Source organism: Gossypium hirsutum, chromosome D10 (assembly GCF_007990345.1).
Source record: "Gossypium hirsutum isolate 1008001.06 chromosome D10, Gossypium_hirsutum_v2.1, whole genome shotgun sequence".
In the NCBI taxonomy this organism is placed as follows: Eukaryota; Viridiplantae; Streptophyta; class Magnoliopsida; order Malvales; family Malvaceae; genus Gossypium; species Gossypium hirsutum.
In genome coordinates, this window is record NC_053446.1 from 66,050,008 (window position 1) to 66,074,474 (window position 24,467).

Below are 24,467 nucleotides of genomic sequence, written 5' to 3' on the forward strand. Positions count from 1 at the left end.
AATTTTAAATTATAAGAGATAAAATTATACTTTAACCCCCTAAAATGATAAAATTTTGATTTAATCTTTTAAAAATTATAAAAATATAAACTATTAAAAATAAAAAATAATTTATTTTTATCATTATAAAAAATACAAGTTAATTTTAGACATGAAAAAGTTTTCTAACTTCACTCTTGGATAGATAAGAGCCTAATTGGTTTCCTAAAAATATGATAAATATATCATTTCTCTCTTAACTTATAAATTAATACATTCTCCACCTTATCCAAAGACATCTTTTGGCCATTAAATAGCTTCCAAATTGTCGATTCTTAAGCACATAAAACTCAAAAAGCCCCTCAAAACAGATCATCCAATTAGATGGAGGAGAAGGATCGATCCTCTCAATCCCGTCCTCCACATGTCCTCATCTTCCCCCTCCCATTACAAGGCCATATAAACTCCATGATTAAGCTATCTGAACTGCTAGCTATCGCCGGCTTCAAGCTCACTTTCCTCAACTCCCACCACAACCATGAACGCTTGGTCAAGTTCAACAATATTGCTGCCCATTTTGAAAGATACCCAGGGTTCGAATTCAAGACCATAACCGATGGTCTCCCTCTTGATCATCCTAGGCCAGGGAGCTGGTTCCTTGCTATGTTTGAAGATACCATGGAACTTAAGATGAAGCAAAGTTTGAGAGAGGTATTTGTGAATAGTAACCCATCAGTAGATTGCATAATTGCAGATGGGTTTTTAGGCTTTACTCTTGATGTTGCAAAGGAGCTTGGAATCCCCATTTTTTTTTTCGTACCAGCAGTCCTTGTTGTTTCTGGGTTTATTATTCTATCCCTGATATAATCCAGGCTGGGGAGCTTCCTATCAATGGTAAATCCACTTCTTTCTCAACAACTTTGTTTATTGTACCATGTTTAGCACTGTTTTTAACTTAGAATAACACAAAACCTTAAGTCGAAATGATTTCACAAGCATGTTGAAGAAATTAACGAGAAAGACATTTGGAATATTCCTGTTAATTAGGCGAGATGATTTGGTTTAAGTTGGATTAATTCGGAATTTAAAATTTTTAAATCATTTCATGTTTGAATGATTTTGAGTTTCAATTGGTTCTTGTCATTTAGATTTACAAATTTAACTTTTAAATTGGAATTATTTTTGGTTATTTTGTTTTCGGGTCACTTTAGGTTAGCTAGCTGGGTTTTTTTGTGTCGATTTTCAAGTTGAATCATTTCAGAATTGTGTTCATTCTGGTCTAATACTTAAGTTTGGACCATTTTGGGTAACTTGTTCCCATGGTTTTTAAGTTCGAGTTGTTTGAAGTTGTGATCATGTTTGAGCTTCGATCATTTCGAATTTGAGTTGTTAAATTTCTATGATTAAATAAATTTGAATCTGATATGAGTTTCAATTAATTGGGTTTGTGATCATTGACACTAGTAAATGGGTTTTTGTTAAACAATTGAAGGAAGTGAAGACATGGACCGGCTAATAACGACAGTGCCAGGCATGGAAACTTATCTTCGATGTCGAGACCTTCCTACTTTTTGTCGAAAACTTGACATTGAAGATTCAATTATGAAGCTAGTCGTAAAACAGACACGAAAGAGCCTTCAAGCCGATGCCTTGATACTCAACACCACCGAAGAGCTCGATGGGCCTATACTAAATACGCACCAAATGCCCTCGTGTCTATGCCGTTGGACCCTTACATGCTCAATTAAACACTAGACTCAATGTAAAACATGGAGAGTCATATGATCACATCTCCAATACACTTTGGGAAGTGGATAAAAGCTGCATCTTTTTGCTCAATAAGCAACCGAATCGATCTGTTATCTATGTAAGTTTTGGTAGCATTACGAGCATGTCAAGGGAGCAACTTGTTGAGCTTTGGTATGGACTTCTTAACAGTACAACGAAGTTCTTGCTTGTTGTAAGGCCAAATTCCGTGATTGGAAAAGATGGTGAAGGGGAGGATGTTGTAATGGAGCTTATGGAGAAGAGTAAGGATCGAGGTTACATTGTAAATTGGGCACCACAAGAGGCAGTCTTGAACCACCCGGCCATTGGCGGGTTCTTTACGCATAATGGATGGAACTCGACTTTAGAGAGCGTTGTCGCAGGGGTGCCTATGATTTGCTGGCCTCAGTTTGCTGACCAACACGTGAATAGTAGGGTTGTGAGTGTGGTGTGGAAAATAGGGTTGGATATGAAGGATGTATGTGATAGAAAGATAGTGGAGAAAATGGTAAATGATGTGATGGTGGATCGAAAGGAGGAGTTTGCAAAATCCGCATCTGAAATGGCTAAGGTAACCAATCAAAGTGTTAATGTTGGTGGGTCTTCTTATAGTAATTTGGACTGTTTAGTTGAAGATATTAGAATAATGAGCTTGAAAAAACTCACAAAATGAGCTTTGAACCACCCAGCCGTTGGCGGGTTCTCTTCATTTTAATTTTTTTTATTGCAATATCTCTTTAAACAAAGTAATTGAATAGCAGTAAAACTTTTCAAAATATCCTTACATGATTGAATATCTTGATCAATTACAATCACCAAATTTTTTTTCTTATTAACCTTAAAAAGATGTACAACAATAGTTACTTAAATCCTATCAAAATATGCCAATAAAATAGGTAAATTACAAACAACTCAATTGCAAATTGAGTTGTGACTAACTGAGTAATTGACGAATGATGCAAGTCCTTCAGACTAATGGATGTGATTAGTTCACATTATCTCAAAGCTCAACAATAGTGTCAACGGCCAAACAAATCAAATCAAGATTCAATCAAAGACAATATTCGAGTATTAATTTTTTCGAGGAAAGGGGGATGATATATGTACGGATAGGATGAAATTTATTAAATTTCATTCACCAAAGCTGTCAACTTCCAAGTTTAGGAAATCAACAAACTTCCAACGCCTTTTTTGATGCGATCCATGCATATCGGGATTGAGATTCTTCATGGCGTTCGAAATTTATCTATCTTGGATTTGTTTGCGTTTTAGATTATGTCAAAATCTAAGTTTCTTTCCTAACGTCTAGAACCCTAAGTCAAATCCGCGACTTAAACAAACTTTACGATACACTTCCACATTCATCCGCCTCAACCTTTATCAATGACACTGACAGTCTCACCCTTTGACACTAACAACTAGAGTATTATCTTCATAAAATGAGCTAACATAAAGAAGTAGCAAGTAGCAAACATTATTAATAAATACTTAACCGTAATAAGCATGCAAAAGGAGAACTCCGCTTCGATGCTAGCATCAATACATCCCCCCAATAAACACAATAGAACGGGAGCGGGCTTTTATTTCTTTTCTTAAAATGTGAATGCATGGTAAAGATGGTTTTTTTTTTTTTGCATTATAGGTATGAAGTGGTTATAATTATTATTTTCTTTGCTCCACCCTACTCATTATATAAAGTTATTATTTTACCCTATATATTTGTTGATACAACATACAACAAGGGAGGAAGATAAGGAGGAGGTCAAGATGGTGCAATGGAGGCCAATTCACCTAAAGAGATTGAGAGTCGAAACAAGAACAAAATGACAGACTAACCAAGAAGACAATTTCTCGGTAACTCTAGAGTGCTAAAAAAAGGATCTTTTTGCATCATTCCTTAGAATATTTTCTCTTGTCCACTGATATGACATGGCCAGGTAGACATTCAATCCCGCAAAATGTGTAAAGGATATTTATAGGCATACATCATGGGACCTTATCAGTATGGGATTATTGTGTCTAAATGGACTCTTTATCATTTAAAGAGTGCATTCATACTAAGAGAATGTTAATACTTAAAACGGGTGGATGGTTCCATCTAAGAGGAACGAGTGGTCTATTGAAGCGTTACTTCAAATGAAGTCAACAACAGGTCTATGATGCATCTGATATTTACACGTGCCCGAGTGACGGAGGGGTATAGCAACATTATAAGAGTAAAAATATAAATATTGTTTGAGCCTTGAATTACATAGTTAAGACTTAGTGATTTTGGCAATGTTTTCATAACCGAACCCGTGATCAAACCGATCAAACCGCCAATTTTTAATTTAATTGATTTAGTCGATTAAATCAATTGGTTCAATAAAAAATAAATTATAAATATAAAATCCAATTATTTATAAATTTCGAAATCTCATTATTAAAGTTTTGTGTAATTCCACTTTAAGATTATATATAGCACATTGATTAAAAATTTATAAATCCACCTTTAAAGAATTTAAAAGTTCTTTGCGAATATGCAACTCATCTCTTTTACTCTTTAGACTTATAAATTTCTCTTCCACTTTCTTTTTGTCATTCCCTCTTCTCATTTATTCTAACTATTCCTTAAAAATCGGTTTTTTTCTATTCATTTCTTCTTCTCAAATACCCAAATCTCTTTCGTATCATTCCAAATCTCATGTTTTTCTTTTTCTTTCTTTACATAAATAAAATATTATTCTAATCGATTTTTTTGTCTAAACCCTATTTAATTGAGTTTTAATTAATTCATAACAGTTCGTTTGTTATCCATTTTAATAAAGAGTGTTGCTATCAATTTTCAATCCAATTAATTCAATTAATCAATACAATTCAATTTCGACAATATTAATTTCTATTTTTCTAGTTGCTAATATAAGAAAATTAAGATAAATTAATTACTAGGGAATTTTTAATTTTTAAGGTAAATTCAATTCCTATTTACTTGGGAGGTTGTTCCAAGTAATCAAAATTATGTTTAAAATATTAAAAATAATTAAGAAAAATCAAAATGAAACAATGTATGGTAAAATGAGAATGGATATATTTAATATCTATAATGGAAATAATAAATTATAAAATTATATATTTATGATGGAACGAAATAGATAAAATAATAATTAAGATTTAACAATATTTGCTAGGTGTTGTTACATTTTCTTCCCAATGGAGAGCAATGTTATGTTGCCTTTACTTTTTGGACCAATATTTATGATCTTTTTCATCATTCCTTATAATATTTCCTCTTGTACACTGGTATGACATGGCCAGATAAACATTCAATCCCGCTAAATGTGTAAAGGGTATTTATAGGCGTATATCATGAGACCTTATCAGTATGAAATTATTGTGCCTAAATGAACTCTTTATCATATAAAAAGTGTGTTCATACTAGGAGAATGTTAATACTTAAAACGGGTGGATGGCTCCCTCTAAGAGGAACGGGTGATCTGTTGAAACGTTACTTCAAATGAAGTCAACAGGAGGTCTACGATGCAGCTGGTATTAACATGTGTTTGAGTAACGAAGAGGTATAGCAACATTAAAAGAGTAAAAATATAAAAATATGTTTAAACCTTGAATTATTTAGTTTAGACTTGGTTATTTCTGACAATGTTTTTATAATTGAACCCGTGATCAAACCGATCAGACCACCAATTTTTAATTCAGTTTGTCCAATTAATTGGATCAATCGGTTCAATAAAAAATAAATTATAAATATAAAATCTAATTTCCTTTTTTATAAATTTTGAAATCTCAAAGTTTTGTAAGTCCACTTTAAGACTATATATGGCCCATTGATTGAAAATCTGTAAATCCACTTTTAAAGAATTTAAAAGTTCCTTGCGAATATGCAACTCATCTCTTTTACCCTTTAGACTTGTAAACTTCTCTTCCACTTCCTTTTTGCCATTCCCTCTTCTCATTTATTCTAACTATTTCTTAAATGATCGGTTTTTTTCTATTCATTTCTTCTTCTCAAATACTCAAATCTCTTTGGTATCATTTCAAATCTCGGATTGTTCTTCTTTTACCACCAAATCTTAGAGGCAAATCTGATTGTAACATGGTTCACACGATAGGACTCAAAAATAAAATAAAAATTGATAAAAAAATTAATTAAAAACATAAAAATATAATACTAGATAAAATATTAGTTTAATCGATTTTTTTCAGGTTTCTAAATCCTGTTTAATTGAGTTTTAATTGGTTTATAACACTTGGTTCATAACAGTTCGCTTGTTATCTATTTTAATAAGAAGTGTTGGATCGTCAAATCTATTAATTTTCAATCCAAACAATTTAACTAAATCAATACAATTCGATTTTGACAACATTAATTTCTCATTGCTAGTTACTAATATACGAAAATTAAGATAAATTAATTGCTAGAGAATTTTTCCTTTTTACTTGGGAGGGTTGTCCCAAGTTTCAACAATATTTGCTAGGTTTTGTTACATTTTCATCCCAATGGAGAGCAATGTTATGTTGGCTTTACTTTTCGGACCAACAATTGAGAAGTCGATTTTGTTTGGGATTTTGTTTTTTTTTTTTTTCAGAAATGATGCATGAAAGGGTCGGCGAAAATGGGTAAATTGGCTAAATCATGTGACAGTGTCAGTCAGTGGTCCTTATTATTGCAACTATGATAAAATCATGTTGTAATAAATAATTGTAGTCACGTGACATGCAATAAGATGGAATCTTTCTGATTTCTTTTTGCAAGTTTTAAAGTACGAGTTTGACAATGTTGTCAATAATTGCAGGCTGATTTGATGCAAATGCAATTTTTTTTATAATAATCAAAACAATAAATAAATTGTGTCTAGTGCTCTCATCTTTTAGAATATCTTAATCTCCATGACAGCTATCAAACATATATAAAATTTCATTATTCACGAGGGTTATTTTTGTTAATCTGTCTGCACTTTTATTATTCATTATAGAACATATCTCAATGATCATATCTTTTTTTAGCAAGGATATGTTGAATCATCCTAATTAAAGTAGGGTTAGTTTTTTAAGACTTGTTATCGTTAATAATTGTTACGATCTCGAGATTATTAGAATAAATGATAATCTCATCATATTTCTAATTTTTTAGTATGTGTAAACTATTTAATATGTCCCAAAGTTTAGCAGCCACAACCGAACATTTCTTCAAAAAAACGATTATAGCCCAAAATCTAATTTCTCTTCCCATCACATATTACTCCACCTACAGCTGAAAAATCAGAAATAGAATTAACAGCACTTTCAATATTAAGAAGAAAACCCATAGCTGCAGATCCATCACCAAGACTTCATTATTTGTTGGCCTTGCTTTGGTGACCAACAATTGAACAGTAGGTTTGTGGCCGAAGTCTGGAAATTAATTAGGATTAGATATGAAGGATGTGTGTGATAGGAGAGTTGTGGAGCAAATGGTGAATGATTTTTTTTGATCAAAAAATGGTGAATGATTTAATGGTGGAAAAAAGGGAGGAGATTTTGAAATCAGCTGATGAATTTGCTAAATTGGCTAAAGGATCTGTGAATGTCGGTAGGCCTTCGTATTATAATTTGGACTGTCTAATTGAGGACATAAGAATGATGAATAAAAATTGTTAAAAAAGTGAAATTTTGAGATAGGGACAACAAAATGAGGGGCCTTTCCCATCCCCACTTTTTTTATTAAATTATTTCCTAGGTTCCTGCTAATTTCGAATTAAACAATTTGACCCTAATTTTTTAATTACCTCTTACATCTTTGTCAACTTTTAAATTAATAATCGTATTTGTTTGCTTTTATATTAATATATGATTTTCAATTGATAAGATAAAAATATCAAAAATTAATTTAAATTACTAATATTTCGTATTAATTGATACGAGTTATGATAATTATCAATATAAATCGATATTAATTAAAACATATTAAATTATTTTATTAAAATTGAACTTAAATTATTTGGTATCAAAATGGTGGGGACTATTATCCTCTAATGTTTTATCTTGATTCTGCCCTGCCCGAAGTAGCTAGTGAAGGGGAATAAAGATGTTTCGTATAGGAAAATTGCTTTAACGAAAATGGTGAATGAAATTGATGGTTGAAAACAAAGAAGAGATTGAGAAATCTGTCAGCGGCCTTGCTGCAATTTCGATTGTTTTATTAAAGACATAAAAGAACATGTTGTAATTAATTAACTTGCAGTCACATGGCATGCAATAAAGATGGTTTTTTTTTAAAATTAGATCTAAGGTTATTAAATATTAATAAGTTTATATTTTAATTAATTATTTAGATATACAATAATTATTAATTCAAAAGATTTTATTTAAGTCATTAAATTTAAGTTTGGTTTACAAGCTTCAAACAACAATTCGACGAATAGTATGGTAGATCAGTACCCATCAAGAAATAGAAGAATATAACTTAGATCCAAGTCGATCTGACAGTCAGTGTTGGAGATCGAAGAAGAAAATTAGTTGGATTTTAGTTCATAAATATGAAAAGAAATTGAACCGTACAAGAAAAGGAGAAAAACAGTTTTCGATTTGTGCAAGCGATGCAAATGGAGAAAACTATACAATAACGATTTTAACTATTAACTAACTTAAATAAAAACTTCGAATAATTTTATTACTATTTTACAACTTTATGAATTCGAGTGACCAATATGTAATTTAACTAGTAGTTTTTAATTATGGTTTTGAAGCCTATATTATTTTCATTCAAGCTTTTGTTTATTGTTTTGAAGGTTTTATTTGGTGTAATATTTTAATTATGCTCAACAATTTCAATAATATTAATTTACATTAATTGCATGAAATAAAAATTACTTTTAATGAAAAATAAATAAATAAAATCATTAATTAATTTACTTTAAATGGGTGAATTGAAAAAAATATATTAGAAAATAAAAATAATATTATAACCATATTTTTTCTTAAAACTTAAAAAAATTAAAACAAAATTAATTTTCTTATATTTAAATTTTATCCCCAATAAATTATAATACAACTTTTAAATAAACTCTTTAGATTTTTTTTATTTTACCAATTTGTCATATTTAGAAAATAAATATCACGACAAGTACTTTAAAAAAAAGATAGAATGTATTAATCTCAAAAAGAAATGAAAAGTCATTAAGAATATAAGCAAGTGTGCCACACATCCTGTAACACCCCTAATCCGTAGTCGACGCCGGAACAAGGTTACAGAGCATTATCGGACTTATAAATCAAACAATCACACATGACGTATATATTTATCATTCGTATCAAAAACCATTCAAATACATTTATACAGTCCCTAATACGAGCCCTCAAGGCCCCAAATAGACATTAGAAGTGATTTGGGACTAAACTGAGTTTGGCATTTACAACCATACAAAGCTTCATACGGTACCATGTTAATGCTTGATTGAAAGCTATTATTGTACGCAAATTCAACCAACGATAAATAGTTTTCCCAATTACCTTGGAACTCTAGAACACAGCAACACAGCATATCCTCAAGAATTTGAATTACTCTCTCAGACTGACCATCGATTTTGGGATGAAATGCAGTGCTAAAATGCAACCGCGTACCCAAAGCCTCTTGCAATTTCTTCTAAAACCATAATATAAATTTGAGAGCAACCATTCCGAAATATTACCTTCAAAGAACTGTTTATTTTGATTGGGGGAAATGATTTGAGTTCAAATATCCTTCGTACATGGACAGTCCCTAAGAACATGTAAAACATCCTTTGTGTGATGACCACAAAGGTGACACGACTCAGCATGACAAATTCCCCTTCAGACTTTTTCAGAGAAAGTTAAAAGTCTTTACTTTAGGATTATCCAGATGAATTGTCTAACTCTTTGAAGGCCCAAAATATTTTTACCATTCGTATCAAAAACCATTCAAATACATTTATACAGTCCCTAATTGCCCTCAAGGCCCCAAATAGACATTAAAAGTGGTTCGAAACTAAACCGAGTTCTCTACGAATTTTTAAGAAAACATGAAAAAAAATTTAAAGTGTAGGGGTCACATGGCAGTGTGGATAGGGGACATGCCCGTGTGGCTATAGTACACTCCCGTGCTTCAGGCCGTGTCTGATCCCATGTAACTCTCTAACTTAGGTTATGCGGCCAAACCACACGTCCGTGTGCTAGGCTATGTACCTTCGAAATGGCCTCACACGCCCGTGTGCCAGGCCGTATGTTAAGTCGTGTGAAAACTAGAGGGTATACTGACTTATGACACACAGCCAAACCACGCGCCCATATGCTAAGCCGTGTGAGGCTACTGACTTGATTTCAAAAGAAACATTAGGGGACACACGGCCATGTCACCTGGCCGTGTGTCACACACGGCTGAGACACACACTCGTGTCTCCGCCCGTGTGGACAAAAATAGGCTATTTTCCAAGCCATATTCCTCACCCACATTAGTACCAACCTATACACATCAATTGACACACAACCATGGCATAAATAGGTACTCAAGGCCAACCAATATCAAGTTTATAATATGAACATTTACACCACAACATGATATAACAAACAAATTCATTCATCCACCTTAAAACATACCCAAAAGATCATTTATACATATTTACAAACCAAGTTTACCAAAATAAGCCAAATCACATAGCTATACGTACAACCAAAACAACATAAGAGATATAGGCCACATTAACCAAGACACTTATACATGTCATTTAACCCAAAATGTAAAGTCTAAGTACCAAAATAAAGTTTGATAGTGCAACGTGATCTCCGACGATTTCTAAATCGAGCGAGCTTCCAAAATACTATAAAACATGATCAAATAAACAGAGTAAGCAATTAAGCTTAGTAAGTTCGTAATTCAAAGAATAAAACTTACCATATAACTAAAATTTTAGGTAAATAACTCCAAACGTAATTTGATTCAGTTTGGCCTAAGCCTATCATACAACCCATAATCAAGTTAATCATGTATTCACATAAATCTGAAAATCATATATGAATTCATCAATTTATCAAATTCCCTCTACATGTAACATCTAGTCATATGTCAAATATCAACCATTTCCATGTAAATACTTGTACTTGTCATATCGAACTTGTATAATCCCATAATAATACTATGCCCATTGAACCATCTAAAATATCGTAGGATACGCGGGTGGTGCACACGAAGTGTACTGAATGGTAAACCGTCAATTCTAATACACGTGTGCTCATACGAGCGATAAACAATAAGCTCATCCGAGCTTAATATCAGCAAATTCTTCTAAGCTGAATAACAGTAAGGTCATCGAGGATAGGTACATGGATGTAGTTAAAGGGGCTGACAGCGCCTTAATCCCCCTAAATGAAATTTATTTCATGTAGGTCTTTTAAAATTTTTAAAATTTTAAATTATAAGAGATAAAATTACACTTTAACCCCCTAAAATGATAAAATTTTGATTTAATCTTTTAAAAATTATAAAAATATAAACTATTAAAAATAATGAAACTATATTTTTATCATTATAAGAATTACAAGTTAATTTTAGACATAAAAAAGTTTTCTACTCTTGGATAGATAAGAGCCTAATTGGTTTCCTAAAAATATGATAAATATATCATTTATTTCTTAACTTATAAATTAATACATTCTCCACCTTAACCAAAGACATCTTTTGGCCAATAAATAGCTTCCAAATTGTCGATTCTTAAGCACATAAAACTCAAAAAGCCCCTCAAAACAGATCATCCAATTAGATGGAGGAGCAGGATCGATCCTCTCAATCCCGTCCTCCACATGTCCTCATCTTCCCCCTCCCATTACAAGGCCATATAAACACCACGATTAATCTAGCTGAACTGCTAGCTATCGCCGGCTTCAAGCTCACTTTCCTCAACTCCCACCACAACCATAAACGCTTGGTCAAGTTCAACAATATTGCTGCCCATTTTGAAAGATACCCAGGGTTCGAATTCAAGACCATAACCGATGGTCTCCCTCTTGATCATCCTAGGTCAGGGAACTGGTTCCTTGATATGTTTGAAGATACCATGGAACCTAAGATGAAGCAAAGTTTGAGAGAGGTACTTGTGAATAGTAGCCCACCAGTAGATTGCATAATTGCAGATTGGTTTTTAGGCTTTGCTCTTGATGTTGCAAAGGAGGTTGGAATCCCCATTATTTTTTTTTGTACCAGCAGTCCTTGTTGTTTCTGGGTTTATTACTCTATCCCTGATATAATCCAAGCTGGGGAGCTTCCTATCAATGGTAAATCCACTTCTTTCTCATCAACTTTGTTTATTGTACCATGTTTAAGTCGAAATCATTTGACAAGCATGTTGAAGAAATTAACGAGAAAGACATTTGGAATATTCCTGTTAATTAGGGGAGTTGATTTGGTTTAAGTTGGATTAATTTGGAATTTAAAATTTTTAAATCATTTCATGTTTGAATGATTTTGAGTTTCAATGGGTTCTTGTCACTTAGATTTACTAATTTAACTTTTAAATTCGAATTATTTTGGTTATTTTGTTTCCGGGTCACTTTAGGTTAGCTAGCTGGGTATTTTTGTGTCGATTTTCAAGTTGAATCATTTTAGGATTGTTTTCATTCTGGTTTATTACTTAAGTTTGGACCACTTTGGGTGACTTGTACCCGTTGTTTTTAAGTTCAGTAGTTCGAAGTTGTGATCATATTTGAGCTTACATCATTTTGAATTTAAGTTGTTACATTTCTATGATTAAATAAATTTGAATTTGATATGAGTTTCAATTAATTGGGTTTGTGATAATTGACACTAGTAAATGGGTTTTTGTTAAACAATTGAAGGAAGTGAAGACATGGACCGGCTAATAACGACAGTGCCAGGCATGGAAACTTATCTTCGATGTCGAGATCTTCCTACCTTTTGTCGAAAACTTGACATTGAAGATTCAATTATGAAGCTAATCGTAAAACAGACAAGAAAGAGCCTTCAAGCCGATGCCTTGATACTCAACACCGCCGAAGAGCTCGATGGGCCTATACTGTCTCAAATACGCACCAAATGCTCTCGTGTCTATGCCGTTGGACCCTTACATGCTCAATTAAACACTAGACTCAATGCAAAACATGGAGAGTCATATGATCACATATCGAATACACTTTGGGAAGTGGATAAAAGCTGCATCTTTTGGCTCAATAAGCAACCGAATCGATCTGTTATCTATGTAAGTTTTGGTAGCATTGCGAGCATGTCAAGGGAGCAACTTGTTGAGCTTTGGTATGGACTTCTTAATAGTAAAACGAAGTTCTTGCTTGTTGTAAGGCCAAATTCCGTGATTGGAAAAGATGGTGAAGGGGAGGATGTTGTAATGGAGCTTATGGAGAAGAGTAAGGATCGAGGTTACATTGTAAATTGGGCACCACAAGAGGCAGTCTTGAACCACCCGGCCATTGGCGGGTTCTTTACGCATAATGGATGGAACTCGACTTTAGAGAGCGTTGTCGCAGGGGTGCCTATGATTTGCTGGCCTCAGTTTGCTGACCAACACGTCAATAGTAGGGTTGTGAGTGTGGTGTGGAAAATAGGGTTGGATATGAAGGATGTATGTGATAGCAAGATAGTGGAGAAAATGGTAAATGATGTGATGGTGGATCGAAAGGAGGAGTTTGCAAAATCCGCATCTGAAATGGCTAAGGTAACCAATCAAAGTGTTAATGTTGGTGGGTCTTCTTATAGTAATTTGGACTGTTTAGTTGAAGATATTAGAATAATGAGCTGGAAAAAACTCACAAAATGAGCTTTGAACCACCCAGCCGTTGGCGGGTTCTCTTCATTTTAAATTTTTTTTATTGCAATATCTCTTTAAACAAAGTAATTGAATAGCAGTAAAACTTTTCAAAATATCCTTACATGATTGAATATCTTGATCAATTACAATCACCAAATTTTTTTATTATTAACCTTAAAAAGATGTACAACAATAGTTACTTAAATCCTATCAAAATATGCCAATAAAATAGGTAAATTACAAACAACTCAATTGCAAATTGAGTTGTGACTAACTGAGTAATTGACAAATGATGTAAGCCCCAAGACCCAAGAACCAGTTTCAGACTAATGGATGTGATGAGATCACATTATCTCAAAGCTCAACAATAGTGTCAACGGCCAAACAAATCAAATCAAGATTCAATTAAAGACAATATTCGAGTAAGAATTTTTTTCGAGGAAAGGGGGATGATATATGTACGGATGGGATGAAATTTATTAAATTTCATTCACCAAAGCTGTCAACTTTCAAGTTTAGGAAATCAACATACTTGCAACGCCTTTTTGGATGGGATCCAGGCATATCTGGGTTGAGATTCTTTATGGCGTTCGAAATTTATCTATTTTGGATTTGATTGCGTTTCAGATTATGTCAAAATCTAAGTTTCTTTCCTAACGTCTAGAACCTTAAGTCTAATTCGCGACTTAAACAAACTTTACGATACACTTCCATATTCATCCGCCTCAACCTTTATCAATGACACTAACATTCTCACCCATTGACACTAACAACTAGAGTATTATCTTCATAAAATGAGCTAACATAAAGAAGTAACAAGTATCAAACATTATGAATAAATACTTAACAGTAATAAGCATGCAAAAGGAGAAGTCCCCTTCGATGGTAGCATCAATACATCCCCCCAATAAACACAATAGAACGGGAGCGGGCTTTTATTTCTTTTCTTAAAATGTGAATGCATGGTTTTTTTTTTTTTTGCATTATAGGTATGAAGTGGTTTTAATAATTATTTTTTTTGCTCCACCCTACTCATTATATAAAGTTATTATTTTACCCTACATATTTGTTGATACAACATACAACAAGGGAGGAAGATAAGGAGGAGGTCAAGATGGTGTAATGGAGGCCAATTCACCTAAAGAGGTTGAGAGTCGAAACAAGAACAAAATGACAGACTAACCAAGAAGACAATTGCTCAGTAACTCTAGAGTGCTAATAAAAAGGATCTTTTTGCATCATTCCTTAGAATATTTTTCTCTTGCCCACTGATATGACATGGCTAGATAAACATTCAATCCCACAAAATATGTAAAGGATATTTATAGGCGTATATCATGGGACCTGGGGCCTTATCAGTATGAGATTATTGTGCCTAAATGGACTCCTTATCATATAAAGAGTGCATTCATACTAAGAGAATGTTAATTCTTAAAACGGGTGAATGGTTCCATCTAAGAGGAACAAGTGGTCTATTGAAGCGTTACTTCAAATGAAGTCAACAAGAGGTCTATGATGCATCTGATATTGACACGTGTCCGAGTGACGGAGGGGTATAGCAAGATTAAAAGAGTGAAAATATAAATATATGTTTGAGCCTTGAATTACATAGTTAAGACTTAGTGGTTTCTGGCAATGTTTTCATAATCGAACCTGTGATCAAACCGATCAGACCACCAATTTTTAATTTAATTAATTCAATCGATTAAATCAATTGATTCAATAAAAAATAAATTATAAATATAAAATCCAATTATTTATAAATTTTGAAATCTAATTATTAAAGTTTTGTAATTCCACTTTAAGATTGTATATAGCCTATTGATTAAAAATTTATAATATCCACCTTTAAAAAATTTAAAAGTTCCTTGCGAATATGCAACTCATCTCTTTTACTCTTTAGACTTATAAATTTCTCTTCCACTTTCTTTTTGTCATTCCCTATATCTTTCTAGGTGCATAATGATGAACTATATAAAGAGACTTATGAAGCCGATAACTGTATATAACTGCTAACAGTTATTAGCTACTAACAGCAGCAACAATCTTCTAACAGTTACAACTGAAAGCAACAGACTTTAACAGACTGAAGTTAATGCTTAACTCAGTTATACTCTAACATTCTCCTCATTTTCTTTTTTTCTTGAAAATTCGAGAGCCTCATTGAGCGTGACAACTCGAAGTGCTTTGCGAAAAACCTCAAACTGCTTGGGTGTAATTGGTTTTGTAAGAACATCTGCAATTTATCCCGATGATGGAACAAAATTTACTTGCAAATCTCCGGTGAGGATCTTCTCCCGAATAAAATGGTGGTCAATTTCTACATGTTTCATTCGTGCATGGTGGGTGGGGTTTGCGGCTATTGCAACTGTTGACGTATTATCGCACCAGACTACAGGTATCGTCTGTGACACACCAATCTCATCAACTAATTGTTTAACCCACAAGAGCTCGGACACACAGTTGGCGAGACTTCTGTATTCTGCTTCCGAGGATGATCTGGACACCACACTTTGTTTCTTAGAACACCATGCAACAGGGTTTGACCCAAGATATACGACATAGCCAGTGGTGGACCGTCGATCTTCAACAGATGAAGCCCAGTCTGCATCTGAGTACCCAACGACCGCAATATTTCCTTTTGTGAAAAACAACCCATGATCACTGGTTCCAATAAGATATCGTAACACACGTTTGACTGCCCTCCAATGAGTCTCAGTTGGGCAATTCATATACTGGCTCAACTTGTTAACACAAAAGGACAGTTCTGGTCGAGTGATGCACAGATATTGGAGCATCCCTACTACACTTCGATATAAGGGAGCCTCAAAAAACACAGGACTGCCATCTGATATAGTTAGCTTTGGAGTACCTACCATAGGTGTAGGAACAGATGCAGCTCCTATCATACCAGTTTTGGTGAGGATTTCTAACACGTATTTTTTCTGATTAAGTAGCATCCCATTCGGCACACGCTTGACTTCAATACCTAAGAAAAAATTCAACTGTCCCATGTCCTTTAGAGCAAAACGACTATGAAGCTGTCGAACTATACTGTCCACTTCTATATCCAAACTACCCGTAATCACAATATCATCTACATACACGATAAGCAGTATCACACTTCCTGATGATGAGCGAATAAACAAAGAAGTATCAGCCTTGGAAGTTTTAAAGCCAAGATGAGTAACTAAATACTGTTTAAGTGTATGAAACCATGCTCTGGGAGCTTAACGCAAGCCATAAAGAGCCTTGTTTAGCCTGCATACAAGCTGCTGTCCATTTTCACCAGACATCTCAAAGCCAGGTGGCTGCTCCATATAGATCTCTTCTGTCAAGTCACCGTTCAGAAAAGCATTATTGACATCTACCTGCCTTAACGTCCATCCTCTCATAACCGCAACAGCAAGAATGACTCGGATGGTTGTGGCTCGGACCACTGGGCTAAACGTGTCACAAAAATCAACTTCAGTATTCTGAGAGAAACCTTTTGCCACTAACCGAGCTTTATACCTGTCTACAGTTCCATCAGCTTTTTTCTTTACCTTGAACAACCATTTGCAACCCACAGCACGACGATTATCAGGAATAGGGCACAAAGTCCAGGTTTTGTTGTTATGAAGTGCCTGGAGCTCGTTGTGAACTGCGACCTGCCAATGTTCACTCTTCATTGCTTCATGGATGTCCACAGGTGTATCACTTGATGAACAGACTATTGTGGTTAGGTAAGCTTTAGGTTTAAATATACCTGCTTTACTACGTGTGACCATGGTATGAGTATTGGGTTGAGTAATGGCTTGAACAGCAACAGGTGAATTACATCTAGACGATGAACCTTGTAAGGAAGCTCCAGGTGTACAAGGGACAGATGGGATGGGTGTAGACTCTAGAGAATGATATGATGGGTTAGGTAGAGTAGGAGCTGTAGAGTTAGAAACAATATGAGTGGTATGAGTTGTGGTTGATGAGACACGTGATGAAGAACGTGGGAGTATGACAAGCAACTTGGAGCTAGGTTTTAATGAGTCTATGGTGGTGGGGTCAGGCTTGTGAGGTGTGTTTTTAAAAGGAAATGTAGTCTCACAAAAAGACACATGTCGAGACACATACACTTTGCCATTAGCATCTTGACACCTAAACCCTTTATGGAGAGGAGAATAACCTAAGAATGTGCAGGGACTGGAACGAAATTGTAGTTTATGACTGTTGTATGGCCGAAGATTTGGAAAGCATAAGCACCCAAAAACTCGAAGGAAGGAATAGTCTGGCATAACCTGAAACAGTTTTTCATAAGGTGACACATTACCTAGAGGTGAGGAAGGTAGTCTGTTTATCAAGTATACAGAACTGGTAAAAGCATCATTCCAGTAGGATAATGGCATAGCAGCATGGGCTAACATGGACAAACCAACTTCAACAATCTGTCTATGTTTTCTTTCAACTAACCCGTTTTGTTTCGAGCTATAAGGACATGATACTCTCTGCTGAATGCCTTGTTGAGCCAGATAATTCCTTAAGGCCTGAAATTCGCCACCTCCATCGGTTTGTAAAGCAAGTAACTTGCAACCAAGAGATCGTTCTGCTTGTTTATGAAAAAGCGGGAACACAGTCAGCACTTCAGATTTTTTCTTTAAAAAATAAACCCATGTGTACCTAGTACACGCATCAGTAAACGCTACATAATAACGAAAACCATTAGAAAGAATCGGGGCAGGACCCCAAACATCTGCGATTATCAACTGTAATGGTTTAGAATACACAGAAGTAGCCTTAGAAAATGGCAGCTTGCATTCTTTGCCTAAGTGACAAGCAATACACGAAACAGAATCAGTAGCTGAGCTAAAGCCAATATTACATCGTCGTAATGCCTTCTTAAGCGTAGCAGTACATGGATGACCAAGCCTAGAATGCCATAGGCTGAGGGGAAGGAGTTTAACACCAGCACAACAGTGAAACTTAGTAGATACATCAACTGGATGAGACGAGCCAGCTGAGTCTAGCTTGTACAGCCCACCATGCACAGACCCTCGGAGAAGAACCTCATTGGTTTGCAGATCTCGAACACGGCACTGTGTAGGCAAAAACTCAAACATCACTCTATTATCTTTAGTAAACTTAGACACCGATAACAAATTTTTGGTTATCCCAGGCACACATAGCAGAGACTTCAGAAACAGTGAACGTGATCGAGTACGAAGAGAAGACTGACCAGTTGACCTGATAGATAGCGCATGCCCATTACCCATATACACCTTACCTGAGCCATTGTACGGTGAACTGTCACTCAAAGTATTAGGGGAATTGGTGAGATGATGCGATGCGCCTGAGTCTGGATACCACGCATTATCTGCCACCGTGTCAGGTGTAGCAATAAGAGCCTGTGATGGCATGGACGATGGCCCTGGAGCAGTTGTGCTGATATGCTGCATGGGACTAGTAGAAACAGGATTAGACCACAATGGAGTAGGCGTGGGAGAGACATACCATTGCTGTTGTGGATAGGCAGACATCCAGGGCTGAGGCGAAACACCATTGCCTACCATGCACACATTTGCCTGAGGGGTGGGAGGTGGTCTATAGTTTGTACTTTTGTAGGTGGCATCGCAACGGTAATAACACCGGTCAACAAGATGACCAGCCTTCCCACATAGCTGACACTGAAACCGGGAGCCTGAAGAACGCCCTCGTCCACGACCACGAGATCCTGATGAGGGTCGATATGCTGGTAATGAGGGATTATCGTCAGTAGAACCATTAGGTTGATGTGTAACCATGTTGGCAGAACTTGGAACATCATGAGCAACTAACTGCTGACGTGCTTCAGCATCGAGTAACATTATAGTAACACTCTGAACATCATAAGGGATTGGACTGGCAGTGATGATTGTGAGCACTGATTCATATTCAGAGGATAAGCCATTGAGAATGGCTGTAACATGCTCTCTGTCACTGATCGTTTCTCCACAGCTAGCAAGGCTATCACAGTAGCTTTTAATTTTCATTAAAAATTCCTTCATGGACAAATCAGCCTTACGCTGTGAATGCAATGCCCTCCTATAGAACATTAACTGAGATGTAGTTTTGTTGCCAAACAATCGAACAAGCGCATTCCAAATCTGAAGACTCGTATCAAGGCCAATAAGATGAGGAAGAATCGTAGGACTCACCGATGATAACAACCATGACGCAAGAGCACAATCTTGCTGTTCAAAACGAGCAAACTCCGGATTATCTTGCGAGCCATTATCATTATCAAGAAGGAACTGAGGAGGAGGAACAAACTGAGGATCAAGAAACCTCTGAAGTTTATACGTTTTTACCGATAACAGAACCTGCTGACGCCACAACAAGTAATTATGATCATCAAGAAGTACACTGATCTTCTTGGTAGAGAAAAACCGACTGTCAATCATTTCATCTGGTAGAACAGATGCCATTGTTGGTGTAAGAGACTGAACTGCAGAAGGGCTGGAAGTGGAAGTCATGAAAGACTAACTCCGGAACGAACCTACTTCTGATACCATGTTAGATTCTATATCAAAGATAAAATCTTGAATACTGTTAGATCCTATATCAAAGATAAAATCTTGAATACAAAGAAGAAAACAATACTACTCAAAAACCTATCTTTCTAGGTGCATAATGATGAACTATATAAAGAGACTTATGAAGCTGATAACTGTATATAACTGCTAACAGTTATTAGCTACTAACAGCAGCAACAATCTTCTAACAGTTACAACTGAAAGCAACAGACTTTAACAGACTGAAGTTAATGCGACTTTAACAGACTGAAGTTAATGCTTAACTCAGTTATACTCTAACACATAACAGTTCGTTTGTTATCTATTTTAATAAAGAGTGTTGGATAGTCAGATCTACCAATTTTCAATCCAATCAATTTAATTAATCAATACAATTCAATTTCAACAATGTTAATTTATAATTTCTAGTTGCTAATATAAGAAAATTAAGATAAATTAATTGCTAGGAAATTTTTAAGGTAAATTCAATTCCTATTTACTTGGGAGGTTATCCCAAGTAATCAAAATTATGTGTAAAATATTAAAAATAATTAAGAAAAATCAAAATGAAACAACGTATGGTAAAATGAGAATGGATATATTTAATATCTATAATGGAAATAATAAATTATAAAATTAAATATTCATGATGGAACGAAATAGATAATAAAATAATTAAGATTTAACAATATTTGCTAGGTGTTGTTACATTTTCTTCCCAGTGGAGAGCAATGTTATGTTGCCTTTACTTTTTGGACCAACAATTGAGAAGTCGCTTTTGTTTGGGATTTTTTTTTCCAGAAATGGTGCATGAAAGGGTCTGTGAAAATGGGAAAATTGGCTAAATCATGTGACAGTGTCGGTGGCCCTTATTTTTGCAATTATGATAAAATCATGTTGTAATAAACAATTGCAGTCACGTGACATGCAATAAGGTGTAATCTTTCTGTTTTTTTTTTTTTTTTATTGCAAGTTTTAAAAGTACGAGTTTGACATACGATTACAGTAAAGTATTTATAAATAAATTGTCTTTGGTGCTCAATCTTTTAGAATATCTTGAATCTCCGTAAGGGCTATGGAACGTATGTAAAACTTCGTCATTTAAGAGTCATTGTTCCTAATGCGTCTATAATTTTATTATTCTTTTTAGGAATATATCTTAATGACCATTTCTTTTCGTTGTTAAATTCTCTTAATTAAAGTAGAGGTAGTTTTTTCAGGCTTATTACCTCTAATAGCTGCTATGACTTTAATATTATCAAAATGAATGGTAACATCATCGTATCCTTGTTTTCTAAATATGTGTAAGCCGTCCAATATGTCTCAAAGCTCAGCAGTTACAACCAAACACTTCCTCAAAAAGTGATTATTTCTAGAATCCAATTTCCCTTCCCATCACATATTACCCCACCTGCAGCGGAAAAATTAGAAATGAAATTAACGACACCTTCAGTATTATGAAGAAAACCCATACCTGATTTCGAACGTTCAAAAGATTATTGCGGATCCTTCACCAAGACTTTATTATTGACTAAAGAATATTGCTTTGCTCAACTGTAAGAAACCTTAATAATTTCCTCTAGATTCATTGATTTTCCTTGAAAGATGAACAAGTTACGATTTTTCCAGATACGCAAAAGTATTATCCCAAAGAAGCAAGCTCAGACCGAATCTCTCGTATTATTATCTGATTCTAAAATATTACTTTCAAAGATCCATTTATTTTGATTGGAGGAAATGGTTTTAGTCCAAATATCCTTCGAACGTGAACAGCCCCTAAAAACTAGTAAAACATCCTCTGGTGACCACAAAAATGACATGACTCATCATGACCAATTCCCGTTCGGACCCTTTCAGATTTGGTTAAAAGTCTTTGATATAGGATTATCCAGATGAACATGCGACGGTGTACCAACGGAGCTCGTGGAAGAGACAAAAGAAAGAGGGTACATAGTGGATTGGGCTCCACAGGAAGATGTCTTGGCCCATGGGGCAATCGGTGGGTTTTTGACTCTTAGCGGATGGAATTCGACTTTGGAGAACGTGACAGCGGGGGTGCCTTGCTTTGCTGACCAACAATTGAACAGTAGGTTTGTGGAGGAAGTATGGAAATTAGGATTAGATATGAAGGATGTGTGTGATAGAAGTGGAGCAAATGGTGAATGATTTAATGGTGGAAAAAGGGGAGGAGATTTTGAAATCAGCTGATGAATTTGCTAAATTGGCTAAAGGATCTGTGACTGTTGGTAGGTCTTCGTATTATAATTTGGACTGTCTAATTGAGGACATAAGAATGATGAATAAAAATTGTTAAAAAAGTGAAATTTTGAGATCGGGACAACAAAATGAGGGGCCTTTCCCATCCCCACTTTTTTTATTAAATTATTTCCTAGGTTCCTGCTAATTTCGAATTAAACAATTTGACCCTAATTTCTTTAATTACCTCTTACATCTTTGTCAACTTTTAAATTAATAATCGTATTTGTTTGCTTTTATAGTAATATATGATTTTCAATTGATAAGACAAAAATATTAAAAATTAATTTAAATTACTAATATCTCGTATTAATTGATACGAGTGATGATAATTATTAATATAAATCGATATTGATTGAAATTAATTAAAACATATTAAATTTTTTATTAAAATTGAACTTAAATTATTTGGTATCAAAATGGTGGGGACTATTATCCTTAATGTTTTATCTTGATTCTGTCCTTGCCCGAAGTAGCTAGTGAAGGGGAATAAAGATGTTTCGTATAGGAAAATTGCTTTAACGAAAATGGTGAATGAAATTGATGGTTGAAAACAAAGAAGAGATTGAGAAATCAGTCGGCGGGCCTTGCTGCAATTTCGATTTTTTATTAAAAACATAAAAGAACATGTTGTAATTAATTAACTTGCAGTCACATGGCATGCAATAAAGATGGATTTTTTTTATATAAATTAGATCCAAGGTTATTAAATATTAATAAATTTATATTTTGATTAATTAACTAGATATAAAATAATTACTAAATTATTTAAAAGATTTTATTTAAGTCATTAGCTTTAAGTTTGGTTTACAAGCTTCAAACAACAATTCGACGAATAGTATGGTAGATCAGTATCCATTAAGAAATAGAAGAATATAACTTAGAACCAAGTCGATCTGACAATCAGTGTTGGAAATCGAAGAAGAAAGTTATTTGGATTTTGGTTTGTAAATATGAAAAGAAATTGAACCGTAAAAGAAAAGGGGAAGAAAAGTTTTCAATTTGTACAAGCGATGCGAACGGAAAAAACTATACAATAACGATTTTAACTGTTAAGTAACTTAAATAAAAACTTCGAATAATTTTATTACTATTTTATAACTTTATAAATTCGAGTGACCAATATATAATTTAACTAGTAGTTTTTATTTATGGTTTTGAAGCCTACATTATTTTCATTCAAGCTTTTGTTCATTGTTTTGAAAGTTTTATTTGGTGTAATATTTTAATTATGCTCAACAATTTCAATAATATTAATTTACATTAATTGCATGAAATAAAAAATTACTTTTAATGAAAAATAAATAAATAAAATCGTTCATTAATTTAGGTGAGTTGAAAATATGTATTAGAAAACAAAAATAATATTACAACCATATTTTCTCTTAAAACTTAAAAAAAAATTAAAACAAAATTAATTTGCCTATATATAAATTTTAGCCCCAATAAATTATAATACAACTTTTAAATAAATTCTTTAGATTTTTTTTTTAACAATTTGTCATATTCAGAAAATAAATATCACATCAAGCACTTTAAAAAAAAAAGATAGAATGTAATAATCTAAAAAAGAAAGGGAAAGTTATTAAGAATATAAGCAAGTGCGCCACACATCCAATCACATGTTTTTTACGAAAAGAGTAATGAAACCATAACAAGTGGTATCAAAGCAATCCTTGACTGTCCAATTTCACAATAAGCATCTCAAAAAGTGGGATGACATAGTGGATCAATTGTGACACAGTAGCTTATAACTAAGACGTCACGAGATTAAATGGGAGAAAATGTCACACCAAACACTTTAAATTAAAGTAGGCAAGATGCAATAATTCCACATTGGAATGGATGTGGAAAATAAGGTCATCGAGGATAAGTACATGGGCGTAGCTAGAGGAGCTGAAAAGAGCCTTAATTCCCCTAAATTGAACTTTTTTTCGTGTAGGTCTTTTAAAATTTTAAACTATAAGAGATAATATTACATTTTAACCCCATAAAAATGATAAAATTTTAATTTAATTTTTAAAAATTATAAAAATATAAACTATTAAAAATAATAAATTATATTTTTATTATTATAAAAATTATAATTTAATTTCAGGCATGCTTTACCCTTGATAGATAAGAGCCTAACTGGTTTCCAAAGAACGATAAATATATCATTTATTTCTTAACTTAT

The 24,467-nt window shown here is 34.0% G+C and overlaps 2 protein-coding genes across 2 annotated transcripts; both read left to right on the top strand.

The window, feature by feature from the left end:
• The first annotated feature begins 300 nt into the window (after nucleotides 1–300).
• LOC107942664 (7-deoxyloganetic acid glucosyltransferase) lies at nucleotides 301–2,522 on the top strand. Its single transcript, XM_016876369.2, has 2 exons — nucleotides 301–873; nucleotides 1,472–2,522. Exon 2 carries the CDS (start codon nucleotides 1,871–1,873, stop codon nucleotides 2,417–2,419), a length of 549 nt encoding a protein of 182 aa, XP_016731858.2. The 5' UTR covers nucleotides 301–873; nucleotides 1,472–1,870; the 3' UTR covers nucleotides 2,420–2,522.
• An 8,891-nt stretch (nucleotides 2,523–11,413) lies between these two features.
• LOC107942662 (7-deoxyloganetic acid glucosyl transferase) lies at nucleotides 11,414–13,626 on the top strand. Its single transcript, XM_016876367.2, has 2 exons — nucleotides 11,414–12,006; nucleotides 12,568–13,626. Exons 1-2 carry the CDS (start codon nucleotides 11,496–11,498, stop codon nucleotides 13,518–13,520), a joined length of 1,464 nt encoding a protein of 487 aa, XP_016731856.2. The 5' UTR covers nucleotides 11,414–11,495; the 3' UTR covers nucleotides 13,521–13,626.
• Nucleotides 13,627–24,467: the final 10,841 nt, after the last annotated feature.

Coding starts and splice junctions, on each gene's coding strand:
- LOC107942664 (XM_016876369.2), top strand. CDS start 1,871: ATGTCAAGGGAGCAACTTGTTGAGCTTTGGTATGGACTTCTTAACAGT.
- LOC107942662 (XM_016876367.2), top strand. CDS start 11,496: ATGGAGGAGCAGGATCGATCCTCTCAATCCCGTCCTCCACATGTCCTC. Junction 12,007..12,567: donor TGGGGAGCTTCCTATCAATG/GTAAATCCACTT, acceptor AAACAATTGAAG/GAAGTGAAGACATGGACCGG.